Below are 12,914 nucleotides of genomic sequence, written 5' to 3'. Positions count from 1 at the left end.
TCCCACTGTTGTAGCCATCAAGCTAAAACTTTCTGTTGATGTTTTTGGGTGACTCGAAAGTGAGTCGATATTCGTCGGAGAATGCTCATGCACCGTGAAATATAAAGGACTTGCACTTTAGTTCATGCAACTTTTCTCTTTGTTTTTAAATCAATGTTTTCAATACGTAGTATTGTTTTTTACCCGGCCTATCCACTGGTGTTTTTTTCATTTTCCCTAATTGTCTGTTGTGGGGCAGTGTCAAAGCAAACCTTCTGTCCATTTTGACAATGAGTTCTCAAGGAGACGAAAACGAAAATAGTACATCCCCTGGACTGGAGGCTGTGATTGAGGTTTGTGCATCAGTTGCCTCATTTGCAAATCATCCAGTTATGATGCTTTTAGAGAGGAAAGCTGTGGCTTGTTAAGAATAGATTATCTCTGTTCGATGTGATGGGTACTCCTAATTATATTGCACAATTGTGTACAATTAAAAAACACCTAGCTACATTCACTAACATACCAATTAATCCCTGTAGGTGTTAGACACTGGGATGGTGGAATAGAAAATTTCTCACTTATTTATTCTGATGAAATGTTGTCCCACAAATATCAGTTTTTCTTAAGAATGTGCCTTATGCCAAACATGCTGCACCCCACATAAAAAATGTCCCTGCATGCACTAGTGCTGTTTCCTTAGTCCTATGATTTCTGAGAATACGTTGTAATGGACCAGAATATACAATTATGCATTGAACTATTGCAGATCCTTTGACCACACTGTAACTATAGCAGGTTCTTGTGATGGTGTCATGTCACATCAACGCACTGTATTCACACGCACACACAAGCGCGCATGCACACAAGCACACACACACACGCACACACCCATGCACGCACACACACACACCCAGACAGATCCACACAGCTATGTTAACGCTGGGACGTCATGTTGCGGTGGTAGAAGCTCGAGGCATCTCTGCGCCAGTCTGGCGGCAGCGTCGATGAGCGGAGCCCGTCACTGACTCAGGGAGGAAATGGACGGGACTCTGCAGTCACACCCCCGGCCACGCCCCCTGTCACATCTCCCTCCGCCCCCGCCCGCTCTGCAGCGTCACCCGTCTCCTCCCGGATCAGACAGATCATCACCAGAAACCTGGCTGAGCAGCCTGCTGGTAGGTACCTCTGTGGGATCACAGTGAGGTGAACACCATGCGCAGACAGCAGACGTAATGAATGAGAACATGATGCTCAGACACCAGACACAACGAATGAGAACATGTAAGGGACATGTGAGTACAGTGGAAAAACAGGTGCTTCAGCACGCGTGAACGCAGAGTAGTTCCTGAGCAATTCACATCCCATAAAGTTCAGGGTCAGAAGATGTGGCGCAAGTCCTGTTGCCTATTATTCTGGCTAATTCGCCTACAAGGACAGATCAGTGACCTCGAAGGTAAGGGCTGTAATCTGGCCCTCTGGTTGGGTGTGTACGGACCACCCTTAACCACAGTATACTGACCATTTTGAAACACCTTCTCGGGCCAGCTAATAACTACTGGCCATAAACATTGGACCTATTTTGTTTAGTAGAGACTCTCATCCAGAGCAACATCCAGTCATTGCAAGCATTTATATATGTTGGTGGTAAGTAAACATCTGCCACAGTTGTAACGGCCAGTCACAGCCTGTCCTGTTTCTATGTTAAGTCCTGTTTCTATGTTCTATGTTAAGTCCTGTTTCTATGTTCTATGTTAAGTCCTGTTTCTATGTTCTATGTTAAGTCCTGTTTCTATGTTCTATGTTAAGTCCTGTTTCTATGTTCTATGTTAAGTCCTGTTTCTATGTTCTATGTTAAGTCCTGTTTCTATGTTCGATGTTAAGTCCTGTTTCTATGTTCTATGTTAAGTCCTGTTTCTATGTTCTATGTTAAGTCCTGTTTCTATGTTCAGTTTAGTGTCGTCATTGTAACTGGTTTCCCCTGATCCCGGTTATCCCCTTGTTTAGTCCCTATTTAAGTTCTTCCTGCCCGAGTGTTTGTTGTCCATCATTGTCTTATGTTACGGTCGTTGTGTTATGTCGTGTCAAGTCTTTGACGTGAAGAGCCTTTTATTTAAATCCCCTCTGCACCTGTGGCCTGCTACATCCACTCGTGACGAGAGTTTGATGCAATAGAATAGAATTGACTACCGGGGTGTAGTGTATGTAAAACGTTAGTACACCCCCTGGAAAGTTGTTGGACACATGGATATCTGACTCAAATTCCAAACACATTCACTGAAAGTTGGTACACCCCATCAAAAATCACATAAAATAGCAAAGACTAATGAGGTGCAGCATAACAGGTGCAAATGATTAGAAGACCATTAGAAAGAAACTTGGGAAGGTTCAGGCTTCCATGAAGATTAGAAACGTGGTCTGGTTTGGTCTTAACCATATGGGTGTGTGGTAAAACATCACAGCCAAGACCTATTGTGCTCTGGACAGATCACTGCAAGGTGGAGATATTTGGCTACATTGCCAAACATTTTTGGTGAAAAGAAAACACTTCCTTTGAACCGAAGAACCTCATACCAACCATAAAGCATGGAGGTGTTGGTTTGGTTTTGGACTGCTTTGCTGCCTCATGGGCCTGGCCAACTTGTCATCATGGAATGAATGATGGCATGAATTCCACATGGTATCAGAGAATTCTTAAAGAGAATGATCCAAAACACACAAGTGGAGCTAAAACAGAATGTCTAAAAAAGAAGGATTGGATTGTTATGAAATAGCCAAGTCAAAGCCCAGATTTCAATCCTATTGAAATGCCATGGTGGAACTTGAAGCAAGCCGTGCGTGCACGAAATCCCTCGAACATGACAGTTAACTTTGTACTGTAGAGAACTGTGGGAAAAAATATTCACAGTTCATGTGAAGGACTGATAGACAGTTACAAGAAATGTCCACATGAAATTAGTTCAGCCATTTCTGTAGATCTTTTGATGAATGAATAATCAAATAGTATAATCTCTCAGTGTCATTTGTTAAATTAGGTTAGCTTTATCTGTCTAGGGTGTTGGAGTGAAGATTACATTTCCAAAAACGTTTTCAAGTTACTGTACATGATGTTGGGAGTTTAAGAGAACACTTTTGTAATCAGCCACTCTACAGACTGCAGCCATCTGGGCCAGAGCTCTCTAACTTGTTGTCGTTACTATGCAGACATGACTGATATTGACTGATGGTATAGCATTTTGTCGTGTTTAGCACTTGTAGATAGGCTGATCATATATTTGACTTTTTTTTTAAAAACTGTATGACACATTTCATGTTTCTGCTTACCAAGATGTGCAAATAAACCCAATTCCTAAAACCAAAACATGCATGCTCTTTACCTCAGATAGGGACACCTATGTTCTTGAGGAGAACAGGGTCCTGAAGGAGCAGCTTTCCCAGACAAGGATGGATCGGGACCAGCTACTGGTCAAACAGACACAGCTCACAGACAGGGTACGAACCAAATCACCTGTTAAATTTCTGTTCAAATTTATGGGTAAGAATCAAAGCATATATACTCAACGGACAGGCTAGGATACAGGGCTGCATGACAGTCATGTCAATCCACATAATGCTTGACATTTTGCTGAGAACCAGATGCCAAGTGACAGCTGAACTTCTTAAATAAAACGAAGGGCGTGTTTGTCCGAGCTACACCTGAAGGACTTATCTACAAGGAAGGTCCGTGGGATTCAGGTACTGGCAAAGGAACTCAATCTCACCACGTGATTTTACTGAAAACATCTGTCTAACACAGAAGATAGAACTTACAGAAATAGAATCACAGTCACTCAGTATTTATGGCTGTTTGTTAAAGCGCTAGGCCTACACAATGAAGAATGTCAGTGGCCAGACAATGCCTGCATGGCATGGCTCTAAATTTCCTTCAGCATGTGAGACTCGACAAAACCAAAAGCTGCTTCTTAACCTGATTGGTTAACGTACTTCTCTGCTATTTTATTTCTGTAGTGAAGATCTGAGATGGTTTGCATCCCATTAGTGCAGATTCATTCGTAGTGTTTAGGAGATCACCAGAGGGTCTAAGCCAACCTGGAGCCCTGAGAGAGTGATGGAGGGACAGATGTAGAGATAGATTGGCAAGATGAAACAGAATGTCCTCCTCCAGCAAACATCACGTTTAGGTCTTAAATGGCACCCTTTTCCCGAAGTGGCATCCTGGTTTTGACCAGAATCCATGTAGGGAATAGGGTGTTATTTGGAATGCTCCGTAAGTTGTGTTTCCAAGAGGGGAAAAATATTTGGAGTTTGATAAACAAACAGGGCAGTGAAGTGGCATGTTAACACGGCTCCTTGTGTCTCACAAACTCTAAGAAGCTAACCTGTTCATTTCTACCTAAAGCTGAGCATTAAAAAACATTGAAGAGACCAGAAACACTTTTGTAGATGAATGTCAGGTCATTTGGCAAAGCACTGTTTACAACAGCATATATCTTCATGTTTTATATATTTCTATGTCTTAATTGAACCTTGCAGAGAAAATACTGTGTACAAATTAGTGGAGTTAGTGGTATCCATTATGTCGTTATTTTGTTTATGTGTGTGTGTGCACTTAGTACATATCAAGTGTGTGTGCGTGTGAGTGTGTGAGCTCGTCTTTGTGGGCATGTGTGTGTCTTTGTAAGATCCATGAAGGGTTTCCTTGTGGTCTGTCCAACCAACATTAGACCCCCTGTGTTTTCTGTGACCGGGGCTGACGTCTCCCCTCCATCCATCCATTCCTCTCCCCCCACCCGACCTAGGTGCTGCTGTTTGGGGGGAAAACTAGAAGGTCAGTGGCCTCTTCTCTGGAGGCCTGGGAAGAAATGGCACATTTTCCGTGTCATACAAAGCAGTCGTTTGTGATAACACTGCCTTCTTTCTAATGACCTCCCATTGCCTGGCTTACTGGGGGGGACATATTTTAAAAACCTACAGCTATAAATACTACTTCATTAGTTTTGCTTATAAATAGAATATTTATTTATTCGGGAAATGTTTCGGAAGGTGTGAAAAGACGCCAGAGAAACTGAGAGAAAGATAGAGGGACTGAGACAAAGAAAGACTGAGGCAGAGGGAGAGCAGGAGGCAGAGAGAGAGGGAGAGAGCAGACTGTCAGATGTCCGGGCCACTGGAAAGTAAATGTGAAGTCATTCATGGACAAACGGAGACCTGGCATCAGCCTGTCAGTTACTGCAGTCCTGCGGAATGAGGACGCTTATGTGTTCAGCTGTAGGTGTTTGTCGGGAGGAGTCACGAGAATCAAGAAGTGAATTCACCTTCAGCAGCTGGCCCATGCTGTGGCCCGTCCGTCGTAGTGCCAGATGCCCTCACCTTTCCTCTCCCCTCTTCTTCCTCTTGTCTTTCATTTCTCTCTCATGCCCCCCCCCCACCCCCCCCTCTCTAACCTCTCCCCTATCATTCCTCTCCTCGCTCATTCCTCTGCTCCCTCTTGTCCTCCTGTTACCTTCTGTTCGGGGCCTCCCTGGTCAGGTGGTTCCCCTGGGGATCAGGACGTCTGGCTGTAGCCAGTGTTTCAACGCTGCATCGACACCCATGTCCTGGAGCAAATCTGCCACCTGACTGTGGTATGAAGCACGCAGAGAAAACGGAGCCACGGTGCCTTCAAAATGGCTCCCCTTTTCCTACAGATGCCGTATCTTTATTCACCCTGCTGTAGAGGGAATTGCAAGCATAGTGGTGTGGAATTAAAAAAAGGTCACTGAAGTTTTAAAATCTCAGCCGTGGTTTGCCCTAATGTAAAATGGATCTGCTCCTCCAAGTGAATATCCATTCATTGTAATCCACGTAACAATCTGGATTTCCTCTCGTTTCAGTATCATTATCCAGCTGTGTGAAACTGGCTCATATTAGGACACGACCTGGCTGAGGTGTGCACTGTTTCTATCCACCAGAATAGGGAGTGATTTGGGACACCGGCTTTGCCTTAACATTCTTGTCTCTGACAGCAGGCCTGCATGTCTGCAGGGATGACATATCACTGCACCATCTGATATACCGGAGGTGTCATCCCTCTTCAAACTCACGTCAAACACAGTGTCCTCCACTGCATCTGATTGAACTGCCTTCCAGGCAGACCGCGGGTGTGTCCCTAAAAAAGACGTCCTACTCCCGAAGTGCACTCTGTAGGACTTAGGGTGTCATTTGGAGCGAAATTGTTAATTTGACTAATCGTTGACTGGTGTACAAACGGGGATATTATCTCCCATTTTGGGTATCCTGCTGATTCAAAGCAGCCGTTCGGAAAGTCTCTGGGAATTTTGTATGTTATTCTTCTCTCTTATTTGTGTCATACGTTTCGTGTTAATGCATTTCTATGATTAGTGACTGTTGTAATAAAAAAAAATTCACTGGCCATCGGAAAGTATTCAGACCCCTTCCCTTTCACCACGTTTTGTTTGAGAGACTTCATTTATTATTGATTAAATATGTATTTTGTGCCATCAGTCTACACACAGTACCCCGTAATGGCTAAGTGGAAATATTTTGTTCAAAATTTGTGCCAATTTATTGAAAGTTAAAAACTATGATATCTCATGACAAGGTGCGCTAGCTTGCTCTTAAAGGGTTAGTTAACTATTTTACACCTGGAGTGGTACACACTGGCCAGCAGTGCTCTGGGTGGGGAGACCTCTTCTGGCCGGGGTTTCCTCAACATAGTTTGGGCACCTGCAAGCTAAATTTAGGTTTTGCGTAAAGGACTGTGACCTTAAAGGCACTGATTCCAAAGAAATTTGTTTTTGGTAAGTGGTGTGAAACAAAACCTGATCGCTTGGCCTGCTATACTGGAGGAAGCATAGTGCAATATACAACATCAAAGCCTTTTCAGTGTTGCTGCGACAAGACAAGGTTGTGAGTAAAATGGAATGTCCCAAAATATTAGAGAAAAACATCCATACACATTCCATTTCTTCCATATATTTTTAGCTAGTCGTGGCGCATGCTTGTGAAGGAAATGGAACCATGGATTACGGTAAGTATTGATCAATAGACTACTTTTAGGGTGAGGAATGATCTACCACTTACTTATTTATTTAGGACAGCCCAATTGAGTTGTAACACTGTGAACAAGTCCTTTAACGCTACAGCGGTCTACATGAACCGGTCCATAGCTTTGGTAAATTGACCAGGACTAAACACTTTACAAGGCATTGTCAAATGACTGTCGATCTGCACTGCAAATCGTGTTGCTTTCTTTTCCTGCTCAAGTCATCCAAAACTGAGGATAAGACAATTGTGTGGTTTGTCTGAGGACAAGAGGTACCTTGATATAAGTAGCCATCAAATTCTGCCTTATTCTAATTATAATGCGCTACTTCTGACTAGCAGTGGAGTGTTGTTTTGACCACTGAAGAGAAGAACCTCAGAGCTGCCCCCAAAACCTCCACTTACTGTCTCAGAAGACAACAGGAGGTGGTGGGGTTCACTTCCCACGGCTCCCTTCTCTGCTTAGTGCCCCAGCCATGGTAGAGAGTGGTGGACATGGGGGATAGGGTGACATTTGGGAGGCAAACCATCTGAGGTGACCCCTGAGCCCATATGACCCCTGTCACACATAGCAACCACACACACACGCATACACACGCATACACAGTTAGCAGAACGTCTCAGAGGAGCAGAGAACAAGTCTTTGTGAACTCTGACCCCTGTGTTGATGTTGGAGCTCTGCCAGCACTCAGTCTCTGTTTCTCAGGCCGGATAGGTCTGTGTGTGTATGTGTGTGTGTGTGTTTGTGCTGCATGCGTATATTTTGCACTGCGAGCAGTTTTGGAAAAAGCTCACAGGGGATATCATTTCTCAGGTCTGTTGTGTTTTTTTGCGTGTACAATCGTACAGTTGTGTGTTTTTGCGTGTACAAAACAAAACAAAAATAGTTAGCCGTCTAAACTAGTGTGGTTAAAGTTAGTGTAAGTCGTGACTCGCTCTCAGTAGGGCTTTCCTAGGATCTTGAATCCTCTTCGGTTTTTAGTGTTAAAAATTCTGTCAAGCAAGGATGGATATGATGAGGTGTGCTTTCAGGGTGCTCCTCTCTCCTGCCCCTCCCTCCCTCCCTCCCTCTGTAAAACCATTCAGCCGTGCTGCAGTTTCAGTGGATTCCAGCCAGACTGTGACTCTGTCAGCTGTCACAAAATGGTAAAAATAACTGGGCCTCCGAGGAGCAAGACATAATGCTGTGAAACCACCCGTTCATCCATCCCAGCTCAGTGTGTTTAATGAATAGGTTCCATTTAGCCATTTCAACATTTGATATTCATCACAATACGCCCTTTCCACCCTTTTTTCCTTCGTTCCTTGAACCCAAACCCTTGCTTTTTCCTTCTTCCCTTCCACCCCACTGACTGTTAATGAGGCTTTATCTATCTTAACACTGATCTTTATCTTCAAAGATCTGATCTTGTATTATTTTTCGCTTTGCAGTGCTTTGTTGTGGTGTGATGTTCTCTCGTGCTGTGTGTGCGTGTTTGTGACATGCACACACACGCACACGTGTGCCGTGTGTTCATGTGGTTGTGCCCCCCCCCCCACACACACACACACATGCCGGTACCCCCCAGCTCTGAATGTTGTCATTTCTTGTGTAATCCCCCTCAGTAATGGTGAATATGAAGGCTTTCACAATGAGCTGGGCCTCTTCCACTTCCACACATCCATGGCACTCAAGGGTTTACCGAGGGGGAGCATCGTGTCCGTGGGTGGTTTGTGTTTGTTTGTGAGTGTGCGCTTTCGTGTGTGTGTGTGTGTGTGTGTGTGTGTGTGTGTGTGTGTGTACTGGGGGGTGGACATCCGCTCCAGCTGTGTTTAGGAATCTGACAGATAGTGTCCATTAAGTCCCATTATTAAGCTTCTGGGTACTAGCCAACTCTATTATGGAGACAGTACTGTATTAACCACAGAGACAGTACTGTATTAACCATAGAGACAGTACTGTATTAACCATAGAGACAGTACTGTATTAACCATAGAGACAGTACTGTATTAACCACAGAGACAGTACTGTATTAACCACAGAGACAGTACTGTATTAACCACATAGACAGTACTGTATTAACCACAGAGACAGTACTGTATTAACCACAGAGACAGTACTGTATTAACCACAGAGACAGTACTGTATTAACCACAGAGACAGTACTGTATTAACCACAGAGACAGTACTGTATTAACCATAGAGACAGTACTGTATTAACCACAGAGACAGTACTGTATTAACCACGGAGACAGTACTGTATTAACCACATAGACAGTACTGTATTAACCATAGAGACAGTACTGTATTAACCACAGAGACAGTACTGTATTAACCACAGAGACAGTACTGTATTAACCACAGAGACAGTACTGTATTAACCATAGAGACAGTACTGTATTAACCACAGAGACAGTACTGTATTAACCACAGAGACAGTACTGTATTAACCATAGAGACAGTACTGTATTAACCATAGAGACAGTACTGTATTAACCACAGAGACAGTACTGTATTAACCATAGAGACAGTACTGTATTAACCACACAGACCGTACTTTATTAACCACAGAGACAGTACTGTATTAACCACACAGACAGTACTGTATTAACCATAGAGACAGTACTGTATTAACCACACAGACAGTACTGTATTAACCACAGAGACAGTACTGTATTAACCACATAGACAGTACTGTATTAACCACAGAGACAGTACTGTATTAACCACAGAGACAGTACTGTATTAACCACAGAGACAGTACTGTATTAACCACAGAGACAGTACTGTATTAACCACACAGACAGTACTGTATTAACCACAGAGACAGTACTGTATTAACCAAGAAGACATGTGGGCATTGGAAAAGTGTGATTCATGAAAGAAAACAATCAGAGATTGAAAAAGAGGTATAGATGACATAGTGTCAATGTTTGAGTGTATGCCAAAAAAAATATTTGTCTCAGCTACAGCTCGCTTGACTGGTACAAATCGAAATGTTGCTACAAAGAGAGAACTATTATGACAACTCAAGGCTCTTTAGCATTGGCACAAAAAAATATTTCCCCTGGGATAAGTGTGACTATGAATGCATTCAATTCTTTTTGGCAACAATCTGGGAACAATTTGTGTTACCTGCCTTGCTCAAGGTCAGAACAAAATATCTTTCACCTTGCTGGCCCTTGGATTAGAACAAGCAACCTTTTGTTTACTGGCCCCGTTCACCACTAGGATGCCCTGCCGTCCCAAAAGTATCAGTTCCACCAGACCCAAAACAACGAAAGAGGTGTGCTGGGGTCAAGGTTATCCTGGAAACACCAGTCAAATCCCACACCGGGGGGGGGGTACACCACTGAGGCCTCCAGTGTGAAGTCCCCCCGAGCCAGGGCCAGGAGCAAACCGTTTGAAAATCCACTGACTCCAAGAAGCATCGGAGACGCTCAGAGCAAATTCTGCTAGTCACATGACCAGGAAGTGCCAACTTCTTGAGATGCTCCTCCCATCATGCTGAATAACAGCGAAGTAACCTTAGCAGTGAGGAAGGACCAGCCCCACTCTAGGAGCTCTGAAAGGGACAAATTACACTGCAACCGCAGGCTCTGATGGGAATACTCCCTGGATCAACCTGAATGAAATGGCCTGGTATGGCTGTCCCATCCACCCTAGCGATCGTTCTGTGTCTGAGAGCACACAGGCTCCCGGAACTGGTTCCCAAGAGCAACCACAGCTCCTTGGACGGGTAAAGATGCCTGTAGCGGCTCATAAGTCTCCCCCTGGGGTACGAGTTCCTCACGTCGACAGTCTTTTCGGGGGAGCTGACCCCAGGAGTCTGAGCCACATACACCCAGGGCCACAGAAAGGGCCTGTTAGGCCGCCACCAGCTCAAACCAAACGTCTTTCCATCCCTCCGGGGGAAACGTAAAGTATCGGACCTACCGGCTAAGGATACGACCATCCGGAGGAGGGAGAAAGCTGTCCAATGGAAAAAGCCTGGGTTATTTGTAACATATTGTGCAATTCAGGGCAACTCAGGGCCTGCATATTAAAAAGGGGTTTGATAGTATGATCACATAATTGCGAATCACTGGGGAAAGTGGGGTGGCAGCCTCGCTGTTGAGTCCGTTTTTAGAACGAGGTCCTTTAGCCTTTGTAGTCTCCATGCAGATTCCATGCAGAATGAGGTCCTTTGGCCTTTGTAGTCTCCATGCAGATTCCATGCAGAATGAGGTCCTTTGGCCTTTGTATTTTCCATGCAGATTCCATGCAGAATGAGGTCCTTTGGCCTTTGTAGTCTCCATGCAGATTCCATGTAGATTCCATGCAGATTCCATGTAGAATGAGGTCCTTTGGCCTTCGTAGTCTCCATGCAGATGTGGGACCTTAATGGGAGCCAGTTTGCCAAATCCGCTAAATAATCCTGCAGGCACAGGAAATGTAAATTATTACGTGGTTTGTAATGAGTGGAAAAGACATTTGCAGGAAACTACGACTTAAAAACCTAAACCATGTGTTACTATGTCTTGCAACAAATGATACAAATGTAGTTATATTATATTTCTAGGATAAAACAAAAGAAATCGACACCTGTCTTTCAGAGCAAATTGTGTTCAACTTCTCACCATGTAGACCAAGTAAAAGTCTGGAAATGTGTAAATGCACTTAGCAAAAAAAAGGTGGTTCTGATTGTGATCAAAAGAAAACACTCTTGAATTTGTATATTAGCTGTATTAAAGCACTTCAGCGAGTGGGAAGGGTGTATAACCTTCTGACCTAGCATATACTGTTGTTCTACCTCTCTTTCTGTGAGTGAGAGAGGTTTACACTTTGACCAACACTAAATCATGGAGGGTTTGGCACGTAGACGCATAGAAATGAGCTTTCTTCCCTTGTGCGATATGGCATCTGTAAATGTGCATTACAATGCCGGACGCGAATTACATTCTTCATATGTGAGGCAGATATTTTCAGATCTGATCTGATTGGTCAATAGACAAAGAAGTGAAAAAAAAACTATAAGAATTGGGCTGCCTAAGCAAACACAGCCTTAAGGCCATGGCGCACTCCGGAGATTTTAGACATTGCAACTGCTTGGCGCTCATCTTACCTACGATCGCCAACTCAACTCACCCCCCCATGGACATTTTTCAACCACCATAAACAGAATACACACGGCGCGTTGTTAAGAATTGAGAGATGTGCCGAAAGCTCCCCCCTGCAAGCGATGGTTACTCAAAAGGCTCTTCTCTGTGGCGCTTCGCAGGACTGTTTACATCTTCAGAGAAGCGTGAATTAAGTTGAGAAGTAGTCCGTGTGAATGAAGCAATTGCTAATCGGGACGATGTGTTAATTGTTCTTGCGTCGTACGTGTGCCCGAGCTTTATGACGTCTCTCTGCAAGAAAACAGTCAAGCCTTTCCTTTCATTTGGATCATGTGGGACATCCTCTTCTGGCTAACATATTGTTAAAGTATTTTATCAAAGGACCGACTACTATAACAATAACTTACTTCATATGGTGTAATATGACTTGATTTTAAATCTGCCACATGAAATTAATGTTTGAGTTCAGAGAGGCCTCAAAGACCTCTATTGTTGCCTGTTGGCATCGGAATCAAAGCACGGTAGGCCACTGATGTAGTTTGAAATATTTATCAAATGAGACAATATAAGGAGTGACACAAATCATATACATCAAAACATGCAAAAGGGCCTTGATGAAAAACACATTTTTATAAAGAGTATAAAAAGTAGAGCCACTCCCATTTGAAACACAAGCTGGACCGATGACACAGCAGAAAGAACATAATCGTCGAAAATATTTTGGCATGAACATGGTATGTGGCCGTCGATCGCAGCTATGTTGTCTCCCAAATGGCACACCGTGTCATTGATTTGACTGGATCCAGGTACACCAG

The 12,914-nt window shown here is 43.8% G+C and overlaps 1 protein-coding gene across 1 annotated transcript in view; it reads left to right on the top strand.

The window, feature by feature from the left end:
- crocc2 (ciliary rootlet coiled-coil, rootletin family member 2) overlaps positions 1 to 12,914 on the top strand; it is a 56,184-nt gene continuing 43,270 nt past the window's right edge. The window contains exons 1-3 of the mRNA XM_020048839.3: positions 1 to 332; positions 944 to 1,154; positions 3,359 to 3,468. Coding sequence (XP_019904398.3) covers positions 270 to 332; positions 944 to 1,154; positions 3,359 to 3,468 — 384 coding nt within the window. The 5' untranslated portion in view covers positions 1 to 269. The remainder of the gene's footprint in view (positions 333 to 943; positions 1,155 to 3,358; positions 3,469 to 12,914) is intronic.

The sequence above is a fragment of the Esox lucius genome, chromosome 8 (genome assembly GCF_011004845.1).
Source record: "Esox lucius isolate fEsoLuc1 chromosome 8, fEsoLuc1.pri, whole genome shotgun sequence".
Classification (NCBI taxonomy): domain Eukaryota; kingdom Metazoa; phylum Chordata; class Actinopteri; order Esociformes; family Esocidae; genus Esox; species Esox lucius.
The sequence above is the reverse complement of the archived record's forward strand: the minus strand, read 5'-3'. Positions and strand labels throughout refer to the sequence as shown.